Here is a 26,363-nt window from a genome sequence, read left to right as displayed (position 1 = left end):
TAACGATCCGGCATTGCCGTGAGCTGTCGTGTAGGTTGCAGACACGACTCGGATCCCGCATTGCTGTGGCTCTGGTGTAGGCCGGTGGCTCCAGCTCCTATAGACCCCTCGCCTGGGAATCTCCATATGCCTGGGGAGCGGCCCTAGGAAAGGCAAAAAGGCCAAAAAGAAAAAAAAAAAGGGATTATGTGTTGCCGTGACTGTGACGTAGGCCTCAGCAGCAGCTCCAACAATTCCACCCCTAGCACGGGAACTTCCATATATGGCAAAAAAATAAAATAAAATAAAAATGGTTTCATGGAATTACTGCTGTGGCACAGTGGGTTAAGGATCCTGTGTTGTTACTACTGTGGCTCCGATTGGGTTCCTGGCCACAAAACTTCCACATGCCACAGGAGTAGCCAAGGAAAAAAAAAAGTTTCATGCTTGTTGGATGGTTTATTTGCTTTTTTTTAAAATTTTCATTTTAGAGCTGCACCCGTGGCATATGGAAATTCCCAGAACAGGAGTCGAATTGGAGCTATAGTTGCCAGCCTACGCCAGATTCGAGCTACAACTGCGACCTACACCACAGCTCACGGCAACGTCAGATCCTCAATCCACTGAGCAAGGCCAAGGATCAAACCTGCGTCCTCATGGATGCTAGTCAAGTTTGTTACCGGTTTGCTTTTAGAGCCAGGAGTAGTGGTTCTGGGCTCCGTGCTTATGATCATAGGTAGGTTCTCAAAGTTTATCCTGAGCACTATGTATAATTTGCATTATCTCCAGAGCTAAAATTTGGACCCTAGTTTCCAGACTATTATTCAAATCTTGCCCCCCTCTTTAGATAGTCTGATAAAATAAAGAAGTATTCTGGATTTATTACCTCTTGAGGAATTATCCCCTCTGTAATATCCCCTTAATTCCAGGGCCTTGTTTATTTATTTATTTTTTTTGGCTGCACCTGCAGCATATGGAAGTTCCTGGGCCAGGGGTACAATCTGAGCTGCACCTGCAACTTATGCCTCAGCTGCTGCAATGCTGGATCCTTAACCCACTGTGCTGGGCCAGGGATTGAAGCTGCGCCTCAGCAGTGACTGGAGCCACCGTAGAGATGACTTCAGTCTTTAACCCATTGCACTGCAATGGGAACTCCACAAAATTATTTTTTTAAACTCTATTTTAAAAAATAAGTGAATAGGAGTTCCCGTCGTGGCCCAGTGGTTAACAAATCTGACTAAGAACCATGAGGTTGCGGGTTCGATCCCTGGCCTTGCTCAGTGGGTTGAGAATCCCACATTGCCGTGAGCTGTGGTGTGGGTCGCAGACGTGGCTTGGATCCCGCGTTGCTGTGGCTCTGGTGTAGGCCGGCGGCTACAGCTCTGATTGGACCCCTAGCCTGGGAACCTCCATATGCTGTGGGAGCGGCTCAAGAAAAAGGCAAAAAGACAAAAAATAATAATAATAATAAAAATAAAAAAATAAGTGAATAGCACCCCATTCTATAAAAACTTTAAGCAGGAGCAAGAGGAGACTCATGGTTGGATGGTTGGATGGGCCCAGAGCCCAGTTTGGGTTCACCACTGTCTCACTGCAACGCAGGAAGGAGTAGGCTCAAGAAGTCTGCAAAGTGTAGCAGTTTTTTCCTTTAGACCTGGTGTTGGCAAAGGTTTCTGGTGCAAAGAAACCTTAAGTGACACTTGGTGAGCAAAGTGTGAAAGAGTGGATAAAAAGAAAGGTATCTATTCCCTCAAGTGAGGAGACTTTCTTTTATGTAGAAAGGCAGCATAGGAGAGAAGAGTCAGCACTGCAGATTCAGAAGAACGATGTTCAACTCCCAGCTCTGTTCCTCACTGTGTGGCATCAGACAAGGGTTTGAACCTGTCATTCCAAGGCTCCATTCCTTCATTTGTCAAATGGGTAAACAAATACCACACCTAATGAGGGTGGTGAGGTTTAAATGAGATCATTCTTCATTTACTGCCTAGTACTCTGCCTGACATATAAGTAGGGACTGAATAACTTATAGCTCTTATTAATAAGTTCCCAAGATGCAGGAGATCTCTAGTTACTCTGAAAGTCACATTGGGGGAGTTCCCGTCATGGCGCAGTGGTTAACGAATCCGACTAGGAACCATGAGGTTGCGGGTTCGGTCCCTGCCCTTGCTCAGTGGGTTAAGGATCCGGCGTTGCCGTGAGCTGTGGTGTAGGTTGCAGACGCGGCTCGGATCCTGCGTTGCTGTGGCTCTGGCGTAGGTTGGTGGCTATAGCTCTGATTGGACCCCTAGCCTGGGAACCTCCATGTGCCGAGGGAGCGGCCCAAGAAATAGCAAAAAGACAAAAAAAAAAAAAATGAAAGTCACATTGGATTTGTGGGGGGGCTCACCCACAGTCTCACAGACTCACTTTGTTGTCCTGTTCTGTCATAGTAGTTGATGTTGCTGCTTGTCTTTCCTTATGATTCTGAACTTGTCAGGCTTCCTTGTTACTGTAATTGCTCTGACTTAATAATTTATCAAGTCTGTGAGATGCTTTTAATGTCTTTCTCACAAATGAGCTCATGGCAGTTAGTGGTGACTCCTTGAAAACAGGAGATACAAATTAGAGCCAGAAATTATATAAATTAATAAAAGGATTCTGGTCTTGCATAGAGAAGGATCCATTAACCATATTCTTAGAAATGGCAACCAAAGTCTATATTGCAAACCCATGTATTGATGAGACTATTGTTCCTTAATAGGCCCCCAAAGATGCTTTGATTACTATGAAACTATCATTTGTAGTATGTGACTAACAGATCTCTTTTTAGTAGCAGTACCACTAATGTATCTTTAAGTAGTGTGAAAGTGCCCTTAGCCAGATGAATTAAGAAAGATGGTGGTGTTCAGGATTCAGCAAGCTCCAGCTTCAGCCACCAGCATCAGCTATGGGTTGCATCCACATATCCCCTCATTTGCATTCTCCAGCCTGGAACCTGGCATGGGATTAGGGAATCTCGACTTGGCATCCACAGAATTCTGGACACTAGAAGTAGATAGTCCTAAAGAAATCACAAGCCCCTTGATCTGTACAGTTTTGTGTATTTTGGGGGGAAAGGGGTCCATAGCTTTGCCTAAGAGGTATTTAATCCCCAAAAAAGGTTAAGAATCTTACAGCAGAGGAAAATTCTGCTACTGCTTCCCACGTTCTACCTAGATATTTGGGTTCTGCAGAAGTATAGTTTCATTATCAAAGGAAAAGATTCTTATTTAAGAACTTTTTTTTTTTTTTTTTTTTGCCTGCACCCATGGCATATTGAACCCAAGCCACAGCAACAACCAAAGCTGCTGCAACACCAGATTCTTAACCTGTTCCACCACCAGGGTACTCCCTGAAGAACTTTTTACCCTGTGCCTTTTGCCATTTCATTCTCAGAAATCTTTACCAAGTTAAACTAGTTAAACCCAGGCACAGAATACATTGTCTTTCATCATCTGATTGATTTGATTTCCCCACTTCCTGCCATGAGCTGTCCATTTAGTGCATTATGTGTTTCAGACCAGATAGTCTGCACACTGCAGTCTGCAGACTCTAGCCTCAAGGCTTTGGCAGGGAAGGAAAAAACCCAAAACACTAAATGTGGATGCATGAAACAGAGAACATGACTTCTGAATGATTTGGGGGCACAGCTGTCTCACTGAATCAAAACGGCGCTTCTCTCAGTTGAAACAACAGAAACCACAAAACACAAGTTATGTTGGTGGGATTCGTGTGACTTTTAATTCTTATTTTACTAATGTTTTACAGTAAATGTGGAGAGTAAAGACAAGGCTGTGGTAAGGGAAACGAAGAAGAGAAAAGTGTTCTTTTAAGTTCCTTGGTTCATTGAAAGATTTGCTAGGATAAGACAGTTGCGTAAAAGCATCATGTCCTTAGCAGCATAGAGCTCTTCATGGAGATATGTGACAGAGATATAGCTACTCTTTAGCTCTGGTGGAAGGGACTCCGACAGAGAATCTATTCGGCATCAGACTTGGCACATGTGGAAGTCTGGGCAATGCAGCTGCTATGCAGCAGGGCAGATGAAAACTGGACTCTCCGGGATCTGCTTCCTAGCATATGAATACAGTATGTGCGCTCCTTCCCCAGTCTGAGCATCTCTTCCTCTCCAGCAGGGAAGGAGACCCCACCAACTACCCAGGCAGCAGTGGGAAAACTGTTGGGCAAGACCCTTTTAGAAAAGAGAAAGATTTCTTTTTTATATCTGTTGGTGGTGCTGACTGACCACAAGAGTCTCCTTTTACTTTGGGGCAGTAGCATTGTGTCCTGGTGATAACATAATCTACACTTAACACTCTTAAAAGGCATAGAGGTGAAAACAAGCCCTCTTTAGGACCTAGACTCGTGGAAGGGGACTATGTGGCTTCTGTCTAAGGGTCAGGGCATGAAGGAATGAATTCATTATCACCACCAAGGAACTGAGGCGGATAAATGAAACCTTGGCTTTTCCTCCTCATTACAAATACTCACCTCTTCTAGCTTATACTTCTAAATCTAAGGTCAGCTTAATCACAGTTTGGGATTAACTATAGCTGTGCTTCTACAGGGGAAAAGCTATGTTCTTAATAGAGTATTCCTTTTTCCTAATTAAGTGGATTTGAATAAGTTGAAAGCCTAAAATCTAGGGACTCTTTTCATTATTTTATTTCTTGGGGGCAACCCATAAAACTTATCACTGCCATTTTCTTTTTTAACTACAGAATTAGGAGGACATGAAATGGGCAGGGAGAAGGCATTACACGAATCTTAGAAATGGTCAACATGCATCTAATTTTACATATCGGGCAAAGACAGCTAAAGGGGGAAAGTTCTTTTGAGAAGAGCTAAATGTGTTGAAAGGGACAAATACTACATTAGCCTTTTTTTTCTGAATGCAAGAAAGGGATATATGGAATTGAGGGGTGTGAGGGAAAGTGTCCCTTAAATAAACACCTATCATTTGTGAAACAATCCTATCAGAATGATGTTGGGTGTGGACCATGGGTTTATCTTTGGCAGTGATCTTATGTTTTAGATATCTAGAGTGAGGTTATATAGCTGGGTAACGGCTGGGTATAGTGAATGAATATAGATTTTCATTTCGATTCACAGCAAGATGATGATGATGACAGATTTAGCACCTTAGTTTGTACTTCCTCTGTACCTGAATCATCTACTGCTGTGAAGCCTGAGCTTTAGGTGAGAAAGCTGTATTCTTAGATAACTCCTCTGTGATTGCTCTAGGACTGAGGTTTGCTTCAATCTAAGGTGTGGTGTTATTAGAGAGAGTAAGGTTTCAATGCTAAATATGAGACTGAAGGCTTGAAGACATTGGATAGTCATGATAGGCGTTTTGGATCAGGAATAGGCTGTTTAACAAGTCAAATGCATATTATCCCCTCCTAAGCATTAATTTTTTTTTAAGCAACAGAATTAAATTTTTTGGCTTGAAATGGTACTTTCTTCTATATTTGATTTCTCGGTTTTCTTAGTAGATATGACTGTCTCCTCCAATATTTCTTCAAAACTTTCCCCTATCTGGGAGGTTTTCTTAGAGGCCACCTTAGAGGCTTCCTCTTCCTCCTCCTCTTTCTTAAGAGAGAGCCCAGCGGCTGATACTTTGGAGGTGGTAGAGCTGAGGATTCTAGGTGGGAGCAGGTAACTTGGATTGGGAGGTGGATTCAGCCCTGAAATACTTAATCCACTAGTGCTAAAACGTGTCTCTTCTCCTTCCAGCAGTTTCCTGTAAATCCAACAGAGAAAAACTCTCAGGAAGTCAGCCTGCAATTTTTGTTTTAAGAACTTAACCCCTCAGCCCCTATTCATTCTAGAAAGATTCCACATTAGAAAGATTTCACAGTTTCTTCATGAGATTGAAACCAATAAATATTGAATTCCACGGCTCAAAGGCTTGGACTTTATCCAGCGTGCACGTGCATGCACACACACACACACACACACACACACACACACACTCATTCACACACACTCACATATCTTTAGCACTAGATGCATTTAAAGCTCTGTCAAGGGGAAACCTGTCATATTCACAAATAAGAAGTTTTGTGAATTCCCCTTTTTTAAAAAACCCTGCAACTCCCCTTGGTCTCATCACACCCATTTTTGGCACTTAAGAGTCTACAAAGCTCTAAGGAGAAGTAATTTTACTAATTAACACCTTAAGTGCAACAGGGATAAGAAGGTAAGAAGTCCCCAAGGAGCTGCTTAATTTGGCCTGAACTTGAGATTTGTATTTTCTCAATGTGTTGGGGTACAAAGGGAATGGAATCAGCAATAACAGAGACCAGTGAATAAAAGTGTTTCAGATACAAAGCTTTTTCCCATCCTGGTCTAAACAGCATCATAAAAGAATGGCCTGATACATTTTTTCCTCATGACTCTTAGTAATTTTTATCATCCTTCTTTTAAAATCAGAAACTCAAAACACTATGAAATCCTCTGAAATTCTCAGGAAGATTTGAGGTTGAGTCTGAGCTCTTCCATTACCGGCACTGTGACTTTGAGCAGGACACACAGAGGTTCAAGTTTCCTCTTCCGAAAGATGGGAATAATGACCTGATGCCCAGATAATTTATATGCAGTATCTAATATAGTGCCTGGCACACAATAGTCATTCAAAAAGTAGTAGCTGCTTTTATTTATTTTTTTAGAGGTAAACGTTTACTGACACATTGCTTGAGTAGGAATCCAGGAGGATATCTTACCTCTTGAGACTTGCAATGTTATATGAACCTATTTTTAAGTTAGTGTCTGATGGCTTTTCTTTCACCCTTCGTATACTCACATTATCCCCTTAAATCCTAGCAGAGGTGGACAGACCACCCCAGGACTAGTGAAGTGGAGCTGGGATATAATCCAGTCAAGGGACATAAGGGTCAGCTCACCTGGAAGGAGCCAGGGATGTCTTTCCTCCTCCCTCCCCACCCACCCATCAGAAATTGGAGACACTAAAACCACTACTTTGGGTAGCGTTGCCCCAGGTGATGGGATCTTCTTGGGTGAGCATACTCTTTGACATACCTGTAAGCTGCTATCTCAATGTCAAGAGCCATTTTGACATTAAGCAAGTCCTGGTATTCACGAAGGTGGCGTGCCATCTCACTCTTGGTGTTCCTCAGATCGTTCTCCAGCTGCCCAATGTTATCCTGAAAAGCAACATGTCCACCATATTTAGCCCAAACCAGTTGACATTCACTGAGATTGAGATTAAGACAGCAAGGATTCTTAACCCTGACCACACTAATCCAGACCTGTCCCCCAGCCCAGATTCTGATTCACTTGTTCTGGGGTGGAGTCCCAGCATCTGCATTTTTCATCAAGGCCCCCAGGAGATTTGGACACATGGTGAGGGTTAGAGGAACTTCTACCATGGGGCACCTTGTTCTCAGCCAAACCCCGGGGAGATATTTATATTTTTTTACTTATTTACCATCTCTCCCTTGCTTGTTATACTACTGCTGAATCACTCACTTGTTGCATGTCCTTTCCAAAATCGAAGCCTCAGTTAGGAGCTTAGATTCAGAAAATTCCAACGTGGAAAGCACAGAGAGGGTGGCAAGTCTTCTCTGCCTCCATTCATTTTGATGGTTCCTTGAAAGCCTTCTACTCAATCACTTTACTGAAAGCACTTTACATGACAGACAGGGAGGAAGCATAAACACTCCAAGGAATTTTTTTTTAATCCAAATGGCAGTTTGAAGTTGTAATATATATATATATATGTATATATATACATATATATATATATATATTTTTTTTTTTTTTTACTTTTTAAGGCCGCACCCACGGCACATGGAGATTCCCAGGCTAGGGGTCTAATCAGAACCACAGCTGCCAGCCTATGCCACAGCCACAGCAACACCACATCTGAGCCACGTCTGTGACCTACACCACAGTTCATGGCAACACTGGATCCTTAACCCACAGAGCAAGGCCAGGGATTGAACCCACAACCTCATGGTTCCTAGTCAGATTCTTTTCCACCTCACCACCACAGGAACTCCAAAGTTATAATGATTTTTTTAGAAGAAACTAAGTACACATAATACTTTTGCTTTTGCTTTAAGTTCCTTCAGGTAGAAATCCAGGCAGGGGAGAAAATAGCTTTAAGTCTGTGATTCTTGAGCAGCCAGAGGATCTTTTAAAAACATAGCAGATTCTGGAGTTCCCGTCGTGGCTCAGTGGTTAACAAATCTGACTAGGAACCATGAGGTTGCGGGTTTGATCCCTGGCCTTGCTCAGTGGATTAAGGATCCGGTGTTGCCGTGAGCTGCGGTGTAGGTTGCAGACGCGGCTCAGATCCCGAGTTGCTGTGGCTCTGGCGTAGGCCGGTGGCTACAGCTCCGATTAGAGCCCTAACCTGGGAACCTCCATGTGCTGCGGGAGCGGCCCAAGAAATGGCAAAAAGACAAAAAAAAAAAAATAATAATAATAATAGATCCTGTTGCTTATCTGCTTAAATCCTCCAACAGCTCTGGAATTAAGTCAAAACTCCTGCACAGCCTATACTTTTCCCCTTGCTCACTCAATGTGTTTCAGCTACCCTGGCCTTCTCTTTGCTGCTTACCAAGTTCATTGTTATCCCAGGCCCTCTAGGGTTGCTCCTTCCTGTCTGGAATATTCTGTGGTAGGTCTTCACATGGCTGACTTCATGTCATACAAGATTCAGTTCAAATGTTCTCAGTTCTTTCTTGGCATCTAATTTAGGCACCCTCTCCACAGTAATCTAGCACATGATTCCACATTAAGCTGGGACAGCTGCTAGCCCATGAAGGAACTTTGTGTAAATCAGAAACAGGTACCTCCAGTGGGAAGAAAAATCAGAAAAAAAGCTCCCGCTTCAAAATGGCCACTCTGCTTTTTAGCTCTTATCATGATCTGATATTATCTTGTTCACTTATTGTCTACTAGCTTATTTTCTGTCAGCTTCCTCTATAACAATGTTTTTCAACTTGGGGACCATTGACATTTGGGGCTGGATAATTCTTTGTTGTGGGGGGGGGCTGTCCTGGATTGGATGTAGGATTTTTAGCAGCATCCCCAACTTCTATCCACTAGATGCCAGTAGTACCCACCCTCCCTCCAACAATGTCTCCAGACATGGCTAAACAAGAGGGTGAATCACTTCTGTTAGAGAACCACTGCACTAGGATGTAATTTACATGGAAACAGGGACTCTTTCTGTCTAGTTCACCCCTGGAAGCCCACAGCCCAGCACAATGCACTCAGTAGATGATCAATGAATGATTGATGAGTGAATGAATGAGGCTACATATGCATTTCTTTTCTTGAGACCTGAAAAGGCCTGAGCAAATAACTCATATAATTCAGTTACAATTCTGTCATCATGAAGAGCACAGTGACTGAGAGTTATTTTTATAAAGTAAAATAACTTTATAAAAAAGTGGTTCAGAGAAACATATCAGAAACCTCAAGAAGGTCAGTGCTGAGGGACCCTTGTAACTTCCCTTGTGGGGGTGATGAAGCAAAAGTGAAAGGCAGGGCCGATACATCAGGGAGTGCAAACTTCCAAATCAAGAGAATCTGCAGAAAGAATTAAAATTCATACCACCTACCTGTTCTATAAATATTGACAGGAATACTGCAAAGAAGAAACTCGCTTAACCAATGGGTATAGAGCAAAGGATGATAAACAGTGGGGAAAATACACAATACACTGGACAGTGACAAAAATATTCCAGAGTGTGTTAAGAGATCATGAGAGTTTAAAGGATTTTTACCAAGAAATTTTGATGGTTGCTGTATTTGAGGTTAAACTAACCTACAAGCAAGTTGGCTCATGATGTATTAGAGATAAGAGAATCAATATTACTGTATTAAGAGGGAAAAGAGTCTAGGATGAAGGAAAAAGGAAAAAGGGAAGGTAGTATGCTCATTATGCAAAGGAGCAAGAGAAATATTATAGGAGGAAAAAAAGAGGATTTCATTAGGATATTTGGGTTGCATTTCTTGCCCTGAAAGAAATACCTAGCATACCTCAGTCAATTTTCTATATTTTACTTTCTTCCAAACATGCATTTCTGTATAAGGGAAATTATAATGTTTATTCTTTTCTGAGGTGTTCTGAGATGCTCAAGTTAGGATTCCAATTTAATGAACACCACACTATTATGTGATGAGTCCATTATCTCTTAAATTAGATAATAGGTAGTAGAAGAGCACTTGGCACCTAGGAACTGCTCAATAAATATTAGTGATTTTCAGTATCATTGATATCATACCACGTGACTCTCTACCCTTTTAATGAAATGGACAAATTAATCATGAGCCCCGTCTATAACTGCTTAGATAACTAAGGAAAGCAACATATAATAAAACTAATATTGGAGAATTGGAGGCATCCCATAAAGCACCAGGTTTATTTTTTATTTTTCAAGAAGATGTACATCTCCATAACAGAATTTTTTTTTTTTTTGGTCTTTTGTCTTTTTCAGGGCTGCACCCACAGCATATGGAGGCTAGGGGTTGAATCAGAGCCATAGCTGCCGGCCTACACCACAGCCATAGCAACTCGGGATCCGAGCTGCATCTGCAACCTACACCACAGCTCACGGCAATGCTAGATCCTTAACCCCCTGAGCAGGGCCAGGGATACAACCCTTCTCCTTGTGGATACTAGTCGGGTTAACCACTGAGCCATGATGGGAACTCCCATAACAGACTTTTTTAAAATAACAGTTTTAAGTAAAAACCTTTCTAAAGTGGTTTGTACTACTCTTACTTAGAACATTAAACATAATGTAACCTTTCTCAGCAACTAAGGGTAACGATGATGGTCTATAATCCTGTGATGTGTTTTATCTTTGGGGCAACTAAGGTATACCAGGCTGTTTATTTCTACCCTAAATGGTCCCTTAGAGCAATGTTTGAATTAGTGTTTGCTATGTATTGGTTTCCTTTGTCCTGAAAGTTAAACTAATCTGCTGCTATTCATTCTTGATTAATGCCAGACTCCAGGGGTTCTTCTTCTCTGGAAAAGAGAAATCCAAATAGCAAAGTGCTTTAGAATCACATAAAATAATAATAAATAGGCTGGGGGCACCAGAAGGGCCAACTTCCGAATACGTGATTTAGAGACAGCCTTTTGTTTCCTCGGCAGGTTAGTTAGGTCCTTTTTAAATGATTACTTTGGTTTCACAGCTGTGCTTTCTGAATAAGAGGTTGTTAGGGACCTGAGTTCTAGATGGAAGAAATTGCCCTCAACTTTTTTGTTACACATTTCACATGTCTATTTTATGGATCAGAGTAGACAGAAAGCATGACTTGGCTCTTTTCAAAAGGAATGGGGCTGACTGCTGACCACTGCTCTGCAACGTCTAGTCTCTTTGTCTGCACCCTCCTCCCCACGCCAGACTGTCTTGCGTTGCCCTTGAAAAGCCCGGCCAAAGATGGCCTCCAGCTGGAAATGGGAGCCGAGCGCTGCAGTCTGCTCCCTCCCCCAACCACGCGGCTGCTGCCGGCTTAGCCCGAGGGAATGGGAGACAGGGAGGGACGGAGGCACTCCCAGCTCCAGTGGGCAGTCTTTCCCGGAGTGGCTAATGTAAGTGCAGAGCATCTTCTTCAGGGCTGGAAGGATGCAGGCTGGGAGTAAGAAAGAAAACTGGCCACATCAGCATCTACGCGGAGGAAAGGAACCACAGACAGTGCTTGGGGGTCTCATCACTTTTAGGGGCCCTCAGCCAGGTACACAGTAGAAGGGCAGCACCAACTGATTTAAAGAGACTATTCAGAATTACTGTTCTGCCTGATGAACAAAGGTGGGGAGCGCAGATTTCTATCATGAGATACACCGGCAGGCCACTGTGCTGCCTTATTCTCACTCTTATCTTTGCTTCATCCCATCTTTGTTTTGTTTTTCTTTTTCCCCTATCATACTTTAAAATTTTACATTATAGATATTTCTATAGGCTGGTTTACACTGGGAAATGTGGGTTAAGTCAGTGCACCCCAAAATCAGTCTGAGGAATGACAGAATGCAGTGCTTTTATTGGAATATTGCACATTCCTGGGCCCCATCTGTGAACTACTGAATCCATATCTTTGGGAGTGGGCCTGAGAATCTTTTTGTAAAGCCCCCAAGTGCCCCTGGTGGGCAAATGAGTTTAAGAACCACTAGTTTCTTTCTGTAAAGGCATTATCAGGGTGGCCCAGGTGACAAGAATACAGTGAGGTAGAGGGGTCAAATATAGAACAAAAGGAAGCAAAAAGCACATGGAAGAGTTAAAAAAAAAGGGAGGGCCCAAATGAAGGTTTTTTTTTCTTGAATTCTAATTTCAGAAATGGATCTATCAAGCTATAGATTTATACAAAGCTCCTGCCAACCTCAATCTCCAAGGGGCCAGCCCCTTCCTGCTATTTAATTAGGCTGCACTCCAATCTCATACTGGAGAGAAGAGGGCCGACTTGGCTCATCTCCCTGGAGAGCATTAACTAATGGTGTGATCTTGATTGTTCAGCAAGGCCTTTCAAGGAAAGCTTTAGCTTTCCAAGACTGACCATAGTACAGGTCCAGGGCCCCCAGTATCCTTGAAAAATGTTCTTAGACATCTTTGGCAGAACAGGGACTCTAATGGTGGTGAAGTGGCTGTGCAGGTATCAGAATGATGCTGTGTCAGAAATGAAAAGCCTTCAGCTAGAGAAGGTGGCTGCATCTGGCTTCTGAAAACAATAGCCCTAGCTCCTCGTAATTTCTCCTGTTGCCTGATGCAGGCTCTCTCATACACCACTGTATACTCACTATGTCACCTTGAATTATTCTGTATCCTTTCAAAAGTGTATTATGCTTTCTTTCCTCAAATAGGCTGTCAGCTCTCTGGGGCAGGGAAAATGTGACTTTAATGGGGCCTACCTCTGCCTCTAAGAGGGTGGCAAACTTGTAAAGGAAAAATGGGCCTTCCCCTAATCTCTGAAACAGAAGAAAGAGAACAACCTCCCATTACTGCAGTGAAAGAGGAGGAGGATGGGGTCAGAGGGCAAGAAAACAATGGCTGAATCTCACTGTAGAAAAGGATGCTTTTTATCTTGTTCAGCACTGCTAGGATTGTTAGAATAGCCAGATGACACCCTTGTGGCTTCATGCCTTCAGGATCTGAAGCTGGGGATGTGAGCCCCTCATAAGCCTTAGGTCCCAGGAGGTAGAATAGATCTATGTATATCTATAGGTCCACTGAGGCTCTGAGGCTAAAACTGATGGGGGCAGCACTGCAGAGCTGCAGATGCCGCAGTTTCTGTTGTTTTTTTGTTTGTTTGTTTGTTTCCTGCAGACTAAGGCTGGGATGACCCTACTATTGTCTAACACTGAAAGTCTTTTAAAGCAAACAAAACAAGCCAGACAATACTGTCACTACCTCTTAGAATGTAGGGGCTATAACAACCAGACAGAGGACATGGCAAAGCCCAATTTAGATGGCAGTTGTTGATAAATTGCCCTTTTTATAGAAATACCAGGGTAGCCTTTCAAAAGACCACCTAGCACATCCTTTGAAGCTTCTAGAAGAAAACACGGTTTCAACTAAATGTGATTAATTCAGGCCTTCCAGGAGCTAGGCCACATAATGAAAAGTTCAAGTTACAGATTTTGAAGCAGAATAGAAATATTTATTTGAATATTACTATAATTAAAACACCAAAAGGTCCAAGCAAGCTCCTTCCTTTATTAAAGGGAGTAATTTGTAATGAATAGCAAATATTGCACAGCAATAATAATTCTTTAGCCCCAGACTAAAATAGTAATTTGAGGTTTACTCCTTTCCTGATTTTATTATTTTAGTGTTTTATTATAAAATTTAATATTTTATTATTTTTATGTGTGTACTTTTTTTAGTATTTTATCAATGGTCCCAAACCTTATTAGTTTTATCAAATATAAACTTTTATCTTGGCTAGAATGAATTATTGCAAGTTTCCAAATTATTAGCATTCTATCCAATGGAGCTTTTTATTGCACCTTGAAGCTGAACCAATTATTTAGATTCTTTTCTATACTCTTCTCCTGCCTCTGTGTCCTCTGTGGTCTTAAGCCCAGAATATTCTATATAGTAAAACTGACGATGCAGTGGCCTTTGTTTGGAGAGAAAAGGAATAAGGAGCCAATCGATACCTTCTCAGGAGCTTAGAGGACAAGCAAAGGTGGGAAAAAATAAGTGACCTATAACAAAGATGAACCCATCTCTGTTATTTATCACATGCACTTAGTGTAGGGAAATGTTAAGGAAATGAGCATTTTCAAATGGGACTTCACTGCTGTTGAGCAGATTAAGTGTTTTTGTTAAGTGCTAAGCCATCCGTGAAAGTGAAAATTGATGCTGTCCACGAGGTGACCTTTGATTGCAGGTAGCCAAGACTGATGTGTTTGTGTTTGCAGAAGAGAAAGAAAGAAAAAAAAAAATCAAAGGGGTTAATTGCCTGGAGAGTTGGAACTGGGACATGAACCAGGAAAAAATTTCTGAGATGGGAAGAACTCGAGATCAGCACCGAGGACAGCGCCCGACGAAACTCTCGCTATTGGGTGTAGCGCTTTCTTTAGGAATTGTGTGAGGACAGAGCAGGGGGGTTATTACTAGCCCAAGCAACCATCTCGTTGGCTCCCAATCTCTACTCCTTTGAAGGCAAAAGTCAAGACAATGGGATAGAACGCTTCCCAGTTTAGTCCCCGTTATTCTTTCCCCAACTCAATGGCAGACCCGACTCCATAAATATTTCCAGGGTGCGCATAACCTCTTTCAAAGTCAACTAAACAGGCTAGACAGAGGAAACAGCATGGTCAACCATGGAGAGGCTGTGACCCACCCCCGCTGGACTCTCCTGCTTTGGGTGGGGGCTGTTCTTCAGGCTGCCAGCGTGTTTATTGTCCACTTGCTGACAGGAAAGCATGAGTTAGATTTTCAGACACCCAAGAACAGAAGCTTGAGGGGCTTGTTAGAAGGGCTCAGTCAGGGACGTACGTGAGGGGCAGGGAAAAGGGCGTCCAGACCCCTAAAATTAGCAGGAGACTCTAGGGCTTTTTGTTTGCTAACTCCTTCAGGCGGGGTTCTTTCCCTTCCCCAGCTTTGTCCTCCCCTTGGTTCCTTTGGCCCCAATTGTGCGGGAAATATGCCCGGGAGAGTACCGGACGCCCCTCCCTACGCAGCGCTCCAGCCTTTACCTGGTAGCTAGCCACCTCGGCACTGTGCCGCTCCTCCAGCTCCAGAATCTGCCTCTCCAAGGACTCATTGGCCCCGCGCAGCCCCTCGATCTCGATGGTGCGTGCCTGCAGCTGACGCCGGTACTCGTGAATCTCTTCGCGGCTGGCCCGGATCGCCTCGGTGCTGCGCGCCGCCTGCTCGTTTAGGTTGGCAAACTTGGACTTGTACCACTCTTCGGCTGACTGCAGGTTCTTGGCTGCCAGGGACTCATACTGAGCGCGGATCTCCCTCAGCGCCGAACTCAGGTCTGGTTTAGCCACAGCCACGTCCACCTCGGCCGCGGCTTGAGACGATGCCTGCAGCGTGGCCAGCAGCTCGGCCACCTCCTCGTCGTGCACCTGGCGCACGAAAGCCAGCTCGTCCAGAAGCGACTCCACCTTCTTCTCCAGGTCAAGGCGGGCCAGCGTGGCGCCGTCCACGTCGCGCTGCTGCGCCTTCAGGGCGCGCTCCGCGCCTTCGCGCCCTCGGCTCTCCTCCTCGCAGCGTGCCCGCAGCCGCTGCACCTCCTCGGCCAGCCCGTCGCGCTCCAGCAGGGCCTGCGCGCGAGCCGAGCTCGCCTCCTCCAGCTGCGCGCGCAGCTCGCGCAGCTCGCGCTGGAAGAGCTCGCCGACGCGCGACGGCTCGGCGTGGCGCTGTCGCAGCGCAGCCAGCTCAGCCTCGAGCGCGCGGTTCTGCGTCTCCAGCTGATGCACCTTCTCGATGAACACCGCGAAGCGGTCATTGAGGCCCTGCAGCTGCTCCTTCTCGTTGGTGCGGATGATTTTGTACTCGTTGGTGCGCGCCGCCGCCTGACTCAGGTCTAGCCCGTCCGACGCCGGAGAGCGGCGGTAGGCCAGGCCCAGGCCAAGCGACGAGGCAGAGGAGCAGGCTGCCGAGGAGGCCACATTGCAGCGGGACAGCGACTGCGAGCGGAAGCTACCCGCGCCGCCGGCCCCGGAGAGGCGTGAGGACAGGCGCGAGCCGTCTCCGAACACCTTGCGGTAGGAGGAGGCGGTGCACAGGTAGTGCTCGGAACCGAAGCTCATGGTGCCAGGACCAGGGCCGGGAGAGCGGCTGCGGCTGGAGCTGGAGAGGAGAGGAGAGGTGCGCCGGGCGGGGCGCGGCGGGGCTGTGTGCACCGGCTTTTAAGGCGCGGCGGGGGTGGGGGCGCTGGGGCGGTGCGTTGGGGGCGGAGCTCCTGCTCCGGGTTTGGCGGAGGGAGGAAAGGGGGGCATCCAGGAGCCGCGGGGCGGGGGATGGGGGGGGGGAGCTGCGCGGGCGACCGACCGAGGGCGCGGGGACGTGGCCATTTGTATAGGGGCCAACTCCTGTCCGAAGCGCCCATCCCCAAGAATCGTCTGGTTTGGAAGTGACTTCAGCGGAGGGGTGCCTAAACGACGGGGTTTACCATCCGGAAACCACACGGCAATGTCGTGTCCTTTGACCCTGTCCTCCTTGCCCCCTTTAACCCACCAGGAGGTTGGTGTTTTCTGGGAGGTGTGCTGTATGCCCATCCTCACCCCGGGGCTCCTAGGGCGAGGCTTGATTTTTCTAGTTAGAATGGGGACCCTCAGAGCGCGGCTTTGTCCCCTCCCTTAGCCTGCTCGGGGTTCCCAGGGGAAAAGTGGGTCTACGTCAAAGAGCATCTCATTAGCTGTTTCTCGGTAGCTCCCCGGAGCACCCGGGGCGGGTGGCTGCGCGGAAAGCCTGCTAGGCCCCCGGGGGAGAGGGGAGGTAGGTAAAGAGCACCGAACTGAGTTGCGGAGAGAGGAGAGAAGCAGAGGGCAGAGCTGGGGTGTGAGTGCCGCAGTGAGCAGAGCTGAGGTGCCCCTGCCATTTGGATGAGTGTGCTCTCCTGTTCACCACAAACCCGACTACTCACCGGTGAATAACGACCACCTTCTTAATCCATCTACTTTACCTGTCTGTCTCTGTAAGCATTTCATATTTCAGTCTGTGTCATCCTTATCTGGTTTAGGAGGGCCTTTTCTTGTGGAAATCTGTTTTTGAACAAAAGAGGTCCCTCCGAACACATTAAACTCCAAAAGTGGGGAGGAATGCTGGTGACTGAGCTGGCCGCCTTCACCACACAGCTGTGCGAATCAGAGGATGGGATCTGGAAGGATGAAGGCTGGGAGGAGTCATTGTGGGGTCTGGAGGATGCTCTCGCTTATACTCTCTCAGGATGTGGCTATGGCTTTGCAGAGGGAGGAAGAAGAACTTTCTAGTAGATTCCAGAATTCCAAACTGAAAGTCTGAGCTGGAGGGACTCAATTCTGAGTTTTCCAGGCTCAGAAATACCTGGGGATGTGAAGGATGGAAGGAAGAGTGCTAACACTGCTGAATAAGTACTCCTTCCCAGCCATTGTGCCAGGAGTCTTGCATAGGTTTACCTCCTTCAGATAAGAAATCAAGCCTTAGCTGCAGCACTCAGCATAAGGCCACTAGCAAGCAACATACTTTCTTTCCTCACTGAGTAATTCTACTTCTTAGAGCAATGAGACTCTTAAACTCTCATAAATTTGCGCACAGCCAGAATAAGGCTGGTGGGCTTCAGAAAAGTTATGGCCAATAAAAAAGCAGCAGGCTGGTTTGTAATCTGAAGAATCAGTGGTGATAGGTTTGAATCATGGCCCCTGCCACTTACTAAGCATGTTGGGATAACAACACCTACCTCCCCAAGGTCATGAAAGATTGAGTTTGATGCATGTGAAGGTGCTTTGTACAGGTATGAGGGGTTATTGTCATTATTGCTGTCTTTCAAATAACAGACATTGGTTTGCATCTGCCATCAATACCATATGAGTTGCGTTTAGTGATAGGATTGTCCACTCACTACCATATCCTTGCACAGGTCTCTATGCTGCCCTTTGGGAGAGAGAAAATAGCCAACCTTGATTGTTTGTGGTACCAGGAACTGACATGAGTGTGGTTAGTATAAACAACCACAGATATTTAGAAGATCTTACTTTTGGGCTGTTGTTCTGATTTCATTTCAACCATGTTATTCAGGACTAGTAAACATCAGCAGAATGTCCTAGTTGGTGTCTCATTTTTAATTCTCTTCCCATCTTCCAAAAGAAGCGGTATTCTAAAGGCAAAGCACAAAGAGCTGAAGAAAGTAAGGCAAAAGGCTTGAATCATCTATCAAAGGCTCGAATCATCTATCGAAGGCTTGAATCATCTATCAGAAGGCCCCAGAAAACCTGAAGTGGGCTGCATTTTGCAATTTCTGAATAGTTTACCTGAAATTCCAAACTGAGATTCCCCCATGAGACTTAATACCGCTGTGCCTTTCTTGGTATACCACACCACAGGCCCAGATGTTTGGCTTTAATAATTTAGGCACAAAGTTGTACTACCAAAGAGTAATCTTGGCTGAGCCTAAAACCAAAGCTCCTTCCAGCTGGTCTTGAGGGAGTGCCCTGCCCCAGGCAAGGGCTGTGTCTTCATCCTCCTGTAATGCTAGACTCAGGCACCGCAGACACACTAGTCAGTCATTCCCGGGTTCTCCCTCATGCCACATCCTCTGTGGCCTCTCTGTGGCATTTGGCAGTACTCATTACTCTCCTGGGTTTCAAGGATTCAGTCTTTGGCCTTCTGCTCTTCTCTCATAAACTCTTACTTAGTTACGATGTCTCCCAGAGGCAGGGAGCCTTATGAAAAAGTTCTCTCCCTAAGGGATTTAGTTTCACATCAGGGGTCTTCATAGCCATGGAACTTTGAACATGTCTCTATTATTTGCTGAACTTTAGTCTCTTCATCTGTAAAATTTCAATAAAACCATCACCTGATTGTCTCCAAACCTGACTGCTCATTAGGAGGACCTGGAAACTTAAATTCAGATTCCCAGGTATTACCCCAGACCCACTGAATTTAGGTTTGAGAAACATTGAGCTCCTGCTCATGAGATGACTGTGAGGTTTAAATGAAATTATGTTTACAAAGTGGATATTATAGTGCCTGCTATGTGTATGCTCAATAAATAGTGGCTATTAGAAGCAACAACTTCAGGAGTTCCCATTGTGGCTCAGTGGGTTAAGAATCAGACTAGTATCCATGAGGATGTCTCTGGTCTCGCTCAGTGGGTTAAAGCTCTGGCATTGCCGCAAGCTGGGGTGTAAGTCACAGATGTGGCATGGATCTGGTGTTGCTGTGGCTGTGGTATTGGCTGCAGGCTTCAACCCCTGGCCTGGGAACTTCCATATGCCACAGGTGCAGTCATAAAAAGCAAAAAAAGCCCAAAAACCAAAAAACACCTAGCAACTTCTATCATTCATTCATTTAGCTTTTTTTTTTTTTTTTTTTTTTTTTTGTCTTTAGGTCCACACCAGTGGCATATTGGAGATTCCCAGGCTAGGGATCCAATTGGAGTTGTTGCTGCCGGCCTATGCCAGAACCACAGCAACGCCAGATCCAGGCTGTGTCTGCGACCTTCACCACAGCTCCCACAGCAACACTGGATCCTTAACCCACTGAACAAGGCCAGGGATCAAACTCACAACCTCATGGTTCCTAGTTGAATTTGTTTCCACTGCAACACGACGGGAACTCCTCATTCAGCAAATTTTTACTGAGTGCAAGGCACTGGACTAGATGCTAGGACTCTGTTTCCATGGGACTGGAAGTCTAGCAAGAGAGAGATTGAACAACTCATTACACAATTAATTGTTCATTATAATTGTGTTAAGTGCTCTGAAGGAGAGTACAGGTTGCTGTGGGGCAGGCATATAAATTTTTTTGGCTTGACCTATGCTGATGATTCCCAAATCCCTGTTTCCAGTTTCCAATTCCAAACTCACATACCCAACAGCCTGATGGACATCCCTTCACGAATGCTTGCTGCTCTTCAAGTGCAATTATCCAAAAGTGAGCCTGTCAGTTTCCTCTACCATCTCTGCCTCAGAACACGTCTTTTTTTTTTTTTTAATCTTTTTGTCTTTTCTAGGGCCGCTCCCTTGGCATATGAAGGTTCCCAGGCTAGGGGTCAAATTAGAGTTGTAGCCACTGACCTATGCCATAGCCACAGTAATGCCAGATCTGAGCCTTTTCTGCGACCTACACCACAGCTCACGGCAATGCCAGATCCTTAACTCACTGAGTGAAGCCAGGGTCGAATCTGCGTCCTCATGGATGCTAGTCAGATTCGTTTCTGCTGAGCCACAACAGGAACTCCAGAATACGTCTTGATCTTAATTTTTCTGTCCCACGTGTTCCTGTGCTTGTGCAATTCTCTCTTCTTGGAATTTTTTTCCTTTGCTCCCACTCCAACTCTTGAAGTCCATAAGGCTCGGGAGTTCCCTTTGTGTCCTTGTGGTAACGAACCAGACTAGTATCCATGAGGACCCAGGTTCAATCCCTGGCCTTGCTCAGTGGGTTAAAGATCTGGCATTGCCATGAGCCGTGGTGTAGGTTGCAGATGCGGCTCCGATCCTGAGTTGCTATGGCTGTGGCGTAGGCTGGCAGCTATAGCTCCGATTCAACCCCCAGCCTGGGAACCTTCATGTGCTGTGGGTGCAGCCCTGAAAAGATAAAGAAGAAAGAAAGAAAAATCCTTAAGGCTCAAATGATGCTGCCTCCGTGAAGCCTTCTCTGATATTTCCAGTGTAAAGTGATCCTTCCCCTCATGAACTCCCCTCCTCCTTTGCAACACTCGGTAACTCATAATTTTTAACCTTTGCAACACTCGGTAACTCATAATTACCTACCGTCTTTTGCTGTCATTATTTGTGTGCTCGTTTAAGCTGAACTGGGAGCTCCTTGAGCACAATTCTTCTATATCCACATAGCTCTCTCTTGGCATTTGTCACAGTATTAAACACGTGAGGTGAGAGGAAAAAAAGGCTAGAAATTCTTTGCTGTACAAACACTTGGGAAACCTTTTTGGTATGACACCAAGGATGCAATCCATAAAAGAAATCAATAAATTTGATTTCCTAAAAATTAAAAAAAAACTTTCGCTCTGCAAAGACCCATTAAGAAGATGAAAAGACAAACCACAGACTGGTAGAGAATATTTGCAAATCACATATACAACAAAGGATCTGTACCCATAATATGTAAAGAACTCTAAACACAGTAGTAAGAAAATAAACATTTCAGAGTTCCCGTCGTGGCTCAGTGGTTAACGAATCTGACTAGGAACCATGAGTTTGTGGGTTCAATCCCTGGCCTTGCTCAGTGGGTTAAGGGTCCGGCATTGCTGTGAGCTGTGGTGTAGGTTGCAGACGTGGCTCGGATCCTGAGTTGCTATGGCTCTGGTGTAGGCTGGGGGCTACAGCTCTGATTAGACCCCTAGCCTGAGACCATCCATGTGCTGCAGGTGTGGCCCTAGAAAAGGCAAAAAGGCAAAAAAAAAAAAAGAAAGAAAGAAAGAAAGAAAGAAAGAAAGAAAGAAAGAAAGAAAGAAAGAAAGAAAGAAAAGAAAAGAAAGAAAGAAAAAGAAAATAAACATTTCACCTAGAGAATGGACAAAAGACTTGAGCAGATATTTTGCCAAAGGGAATATACAGATGGCAAATAAGCCTATGCAGTATATGTTTAGCATCACTAGGCTTTGGGGAAATGCAAATTAAAACTGCAGTGATATGCATTATATATTTACTAAAGAGGTTGGAAAAAAGTACTGACAATACCAAATGCTAACAAGGATTCACGGCATCTAGGTCTCTTTATTTTTTATTTTATTTTATGTTATTTTAATTAATTAATTAATTATTATTATTATTATTTTTGTCTTTTTGCCATTTCTTGAGCTGCTCCCATGGCATATGGAGGTTCCCAGGCTAGGGGTTGAATCAGAGCTGTAGCTGCCGGCCTACGCCAGAGCCACAGCGATGTCAGATCCTCAACCCACTGAGCAAGGCCAGGGATTGAACCCACAACCTCATGGTTCCTAGTCAGATTCATTAACCACTGAGCTATGATGGAAACTCCCTCTTTATTTTTAAAAATTAATTATTTTTTGCTGCACCTGGGGCATATGGAAGTTCCAGGACCAGAGATCAAATCCAAATTGCAGCTGTCACCTGTGCTGCAGGTGGGCAATGCCAGACCCTTAACCCTCTGCACGCAGCTGGGGATCAAACCTGCACCACCCAGAGCCAATGCTGTATACTTAACCTACTGCACCACAGTGGGAACTCCCATTAATCTCTCTTTTTTTTAAAAAAAAAAAAAGAATTGAAGTATAGTTGATGCATTATATTATATAAATTACAGATATACCATATAATGATTTACTTTTTTTGCTTTTTAGGGCCACACCCATGGCATATGGAAGTTCCCAGGCTAGAGGTCAAATGGGAGCTGCAGCTGCCGACCTATGCCACAGCCACAGCAATGCAGGATGCAAGCTATGTCTGTGACCTACACCACAGATCACAGTAACGCCAGGTCCTTAACCCACTGAGCAGGGGCAGGGTATGAACCCACATCCTCATGGATACTTGTCAGGTTCATTACCACTGAGCCACAAGGGGAACTACCTGACTTAAAGTTTTTACAGGTTACCTCCATTTATAGTTATTAAAAAATATATTCTATATTCCTCATGTTATAATATATCCATGTAGCTTATTTTATACCTAATAGTTTCTACCTCTTAATCTCCCACCTCTCTTATGTCTCACCCTGCTTCCTTCTCCCCACTGGTAACCACTAGTTTGTTTTCTGTATCTGTGAGCCTGCCTATTTTTGTTATATTCACTAGCTTTTTGGTATTTTTTAAGATTCCTCATGTAAGTGATATCATATAGTATTTGTCTTTCTCTCTCTGATTTATTTCACTTAGCATAATGCTCTCCAAATCCATCTATGTTGCTGCAAAAGGCAAAATTTCATTCTTTTTTATGGCTGAGTAGTATTCCATTGTATATGTACATTGCATCTTTATCCGTTCATCTGTTGATGGACACTTAGGTTGCTTCCATATCTTGGCAATTGTAAATGACGCAGCTATGACCAGTGGGATGCATGTATCTTTTCAAATTAGTGGGGTTTTTTTCCCAGATACATATCCAGGAGTGGAATTGCTGGGTCATACAATAGTTCTATTTTTTGTTTTTTGAGAAACCTCCATACTATTTTCCACAGTGGCTGTACCAAGTTAAATTCTCACCAGCAGTGTAGGAGGGTTCCTTTTTCTCCACATCCTCACCAATATTTGTTATTTGTGTTCTTTTAATGATAGCCATTCTTATAGGTATGGGGTGATATCTCATTTTGATTTTGATTTGCATTTCCCTGCTGATTAGTGATGTTGAGCATTTTTTCATGTGCCTGTTAGACATCTGTATTTCCTCTTTGAAAAAATATCAGCCCCATTGCAACAGAAGAAAGGCTGGGGGAAAAATGTAATTGTAATGTATACATGTAAGGATAACCTGACCCCCTTGCTGTACAGTGGGAAAATAAAAAATAATAATAATAAGAATTAAAAAAATATCAGCCCTTCTGCCTATTTTTTAATTGGGTTGTTTGTTTTTTTTACGTTGAGTTGTATGAGCTGTTTATATATGTTAGATATTAACCCCTTATCAGTCATATCATTTCAGAGGATCTGTATCTCTTATCCATTGCTGGTAGGATTGTAAAATGGTACAGCCACTCTGAAAAACACTGTGGCAGTTTCTTATAAAGTTAAAAATACATTTACTCTATGACTCAGCAGTCTCACTCCTGAGTGTTTAGCCTAGAAAAGTGAAAAGCTATGTCCACAGAAAAAAAATAGTATATGAATGTTCACAGCAGCTTTCTTTCCTTTTCTTTCTTTTCTTTTCTTTTTGTTTTTTGGGGCCAAACCCACAGTATATGGAGGTTCCGGGGCTATGGGTCAAACTGGAGCTACAACTGCTGGCCTACACCACAACCACAGCAACACAGGATCTGAGCCGCATCTGCGACCTATACCACAGCTCATGGCAACACCAGATCCTTAACCCCCTGAGCAAGGCCAAGGATCAAACCCGAAACTTCATGGTCCCTAGTCGGATTTGTTTCCCCTGTGCCACAATGGGAACTCCTTCTTTCCTTTTTTTTGACTGTGCCTGCAGCATGTGGAAGTTCCTTGGCCAGGGATTGAACCCATGCTGCAGTTGTGACCTGCGTCCCAGCTGCAGTAACACCAGATCCTTAACCCACTGCTCTACAAGGGAACTTCCAGCATATTTCTTTATAACAGACAAAAACAGAAAACAACCCAAATGTCCTTCAGCGGGTGGGTGGATAAACAAAATGTGATACATTCATCCAATGGAATACTGCTAAGTATTAAAAAGAATCAACTATCGATGAATAATTCGCAACAACTTGGATGAATCACAAGGGCATTATGCTGAGTGAAAAAAAATGTTAACATATTATGTGACTCCATTTATGTAACGTTCTGGAAGTGACAAACTTATAATGATTAAGAACAGCTCCTGGTTGACAGGTTAGGGTTGGGGGAAGCATGACTATAAAGGGTAACATGAAGGTTGTTTTGTGGTGACGGAACAGTTCTATTACTGAACTCAATATGCATGACAAAAATTCATAGAATGGAAGGAGGGGAAAGAGTCAAGAAACCTAGTGAAATCCAAATAAGGGGTATAGTTGAATTAATTTTTTCTGTCAGTGTCATTTTCTTGGTCGTGATAATGTACTGAGGTTATGTAAGATGTTGTCATGGAGAACAAGCTGAATGAATGGTACCTGTTAACTCTCTGTACTATTTTTGCAACTTCTTATGGGTCTTAAACTATTTCAAAGTTAGAAATAGTTCTTTGAAAATTGTATACATATAAAAATAGGCAAATGTTCTTTGGAGATACATAATGAAGTATTGAGGTTTGCAATGTCATGATTTATATAACTTACTCTCAGATGGTTTGGCAAAAATAGTACACACAGACACACACAGACACACAGACACACACACACACACACACACACACACACGGAGGGAGATCAAGCAAATGTGACAAAAAGTTAATAGTTGATAAATACAGATATTTACTGTATTAGCCTTGTAAACTTTTCTTTAGGTTTGAAATTTTTCAAAATAAAAAGTTTTGAAAATTGATTAATATATAAATAGGTAGATAGATAAAGTAAACAAAAAACAATGTGTCACACAAATTTGGGATTGAACTAATGGCCTTCAATCTAAGGCTCTACCAACTTCGTCTAATTATAAATTCCTCTCCCCACCGACCTCATGTCAAACAATAGAAAAATCCTGCTTGTTCTGGAGTAACAGAAAAAAGTCAGAATTTATTCTCAGTCGGGACTATTTTAAGTGCTATTCTGAGTCCTTGGTGTTACTATAGACATTTAACAAATATTTACTGAACCCTGGCTGTGTGCCAGTTGCTGGAATTATAGCAATGGCTATAGCTAGAAGTGATAAAAAGTGTCACTTGTCTCAGATTAATTTAAATTTTTAGTAAATATAGAGCCATATGCATTTTATATACTGTTGGACAACTCTCTTTTTTTTTTGTCTTTTGTTTTTTAGGCCTACACCCAAGGCATATGGAGGTTTCCAGGCTATGGGTCTAATTGGAGCTGTTGCTGCCAGCCTACACCACAGCAATGTCAGATCCAAGCCGCATATGCAACCTACACCACAGCTCACAGCAACACCAGATCCTTAACCCACTGAGTGATGCCAGGGATCAAACCTGCAATCTCATGGTTCCTAGTTGGATTTGTTTCCACTGCACCATGACCGGAACTCCAAAACACCCTGATTTTTTAAAAGAAAAAGGAAATGCATTACCTGAGTGAAATACAGCCTCTACCTCTACTTTGTCTTAGGCAGTCAACCAGTCAACCTTTATTGAAAACCTGCTGTGTGTCCAGCTATGTGTTTGGTGTTTATGTCTGTTTGTGTAGGAGAAAACATGAGACATGGTCATTGCCTCTAAGGAGCTTATGATTAGTTGAAGAGTTATGGCTGATTTGAGGTCTTAACTTATAGACCACCATAAGGCAGTATGTATTTGACTGCAGACCATATATGCTAAGGTATGTAGGGGGATCCCATTCCTTTTCTGTGTCTATTTTTATATTTATTTATTAAAAAAATTTTTTTTTGTCTTTTTAGGGCCACACCTAAGGCAGATGTAGTTTCCCAGGCTAGGGGTCAAAATGGAGCTGCAGCTGCCTGCCTATACTACA

General features: G+C 43.9%; 1 protein-coding gene across 1 annotated transcript; it reads right to left on the bottom strand.

Annotated features, from left to right (window-relative positions):
• Positions 1-3,715: 3,715 nt before the first annotated feature.
• On the bottom strand, positions 3,716-16,320 carry INA (internexin neuronal intermediate filament protein alpha). Its single transcript, XM_047760985.1, has 3 exons — positions 15,182-16,320; positions 7,039-7,163; positions 3,716-5,740 (listed from the first exon to the last, which is right to left on the bottom strand). The coding sequence occupies exons 1-3, from the start codon at positions 16,244-16,246 to the stop codon at positions 5,431-5,433; spliced, it is 1,500 nt and encodes a 499-aa protein (XP_047616941.1). The 5' UTR covers positions 16,247-16,320; the 3' UTR covers positions 3,716-5,430.
• Between the last annotated feature and the right edge of the window lie 10,043 nt (positions 16,321-26,363).

This window comes from Phacochoerus africanus, chromosome 15 (assembly GCF_016906955.1).
Source record: "Phacochoerus africanus isolate WHEZ1 chromosome 15, ROS_Pafr_v1, whole genome shotgun sequence".
Taxonomy (NCBI): domain Eukaryota; kingdom Metazoa; phylum Chordata; class Mammalia; order Artiodactyla; family Suidae; genus Phacochoerus; species Phacochoerus africanus.
The sequence above is the reverse complement of the archived record's forward strand: the minus strand, read 5'-3'. Positions and strand labels throughout refer to the sequence as shown.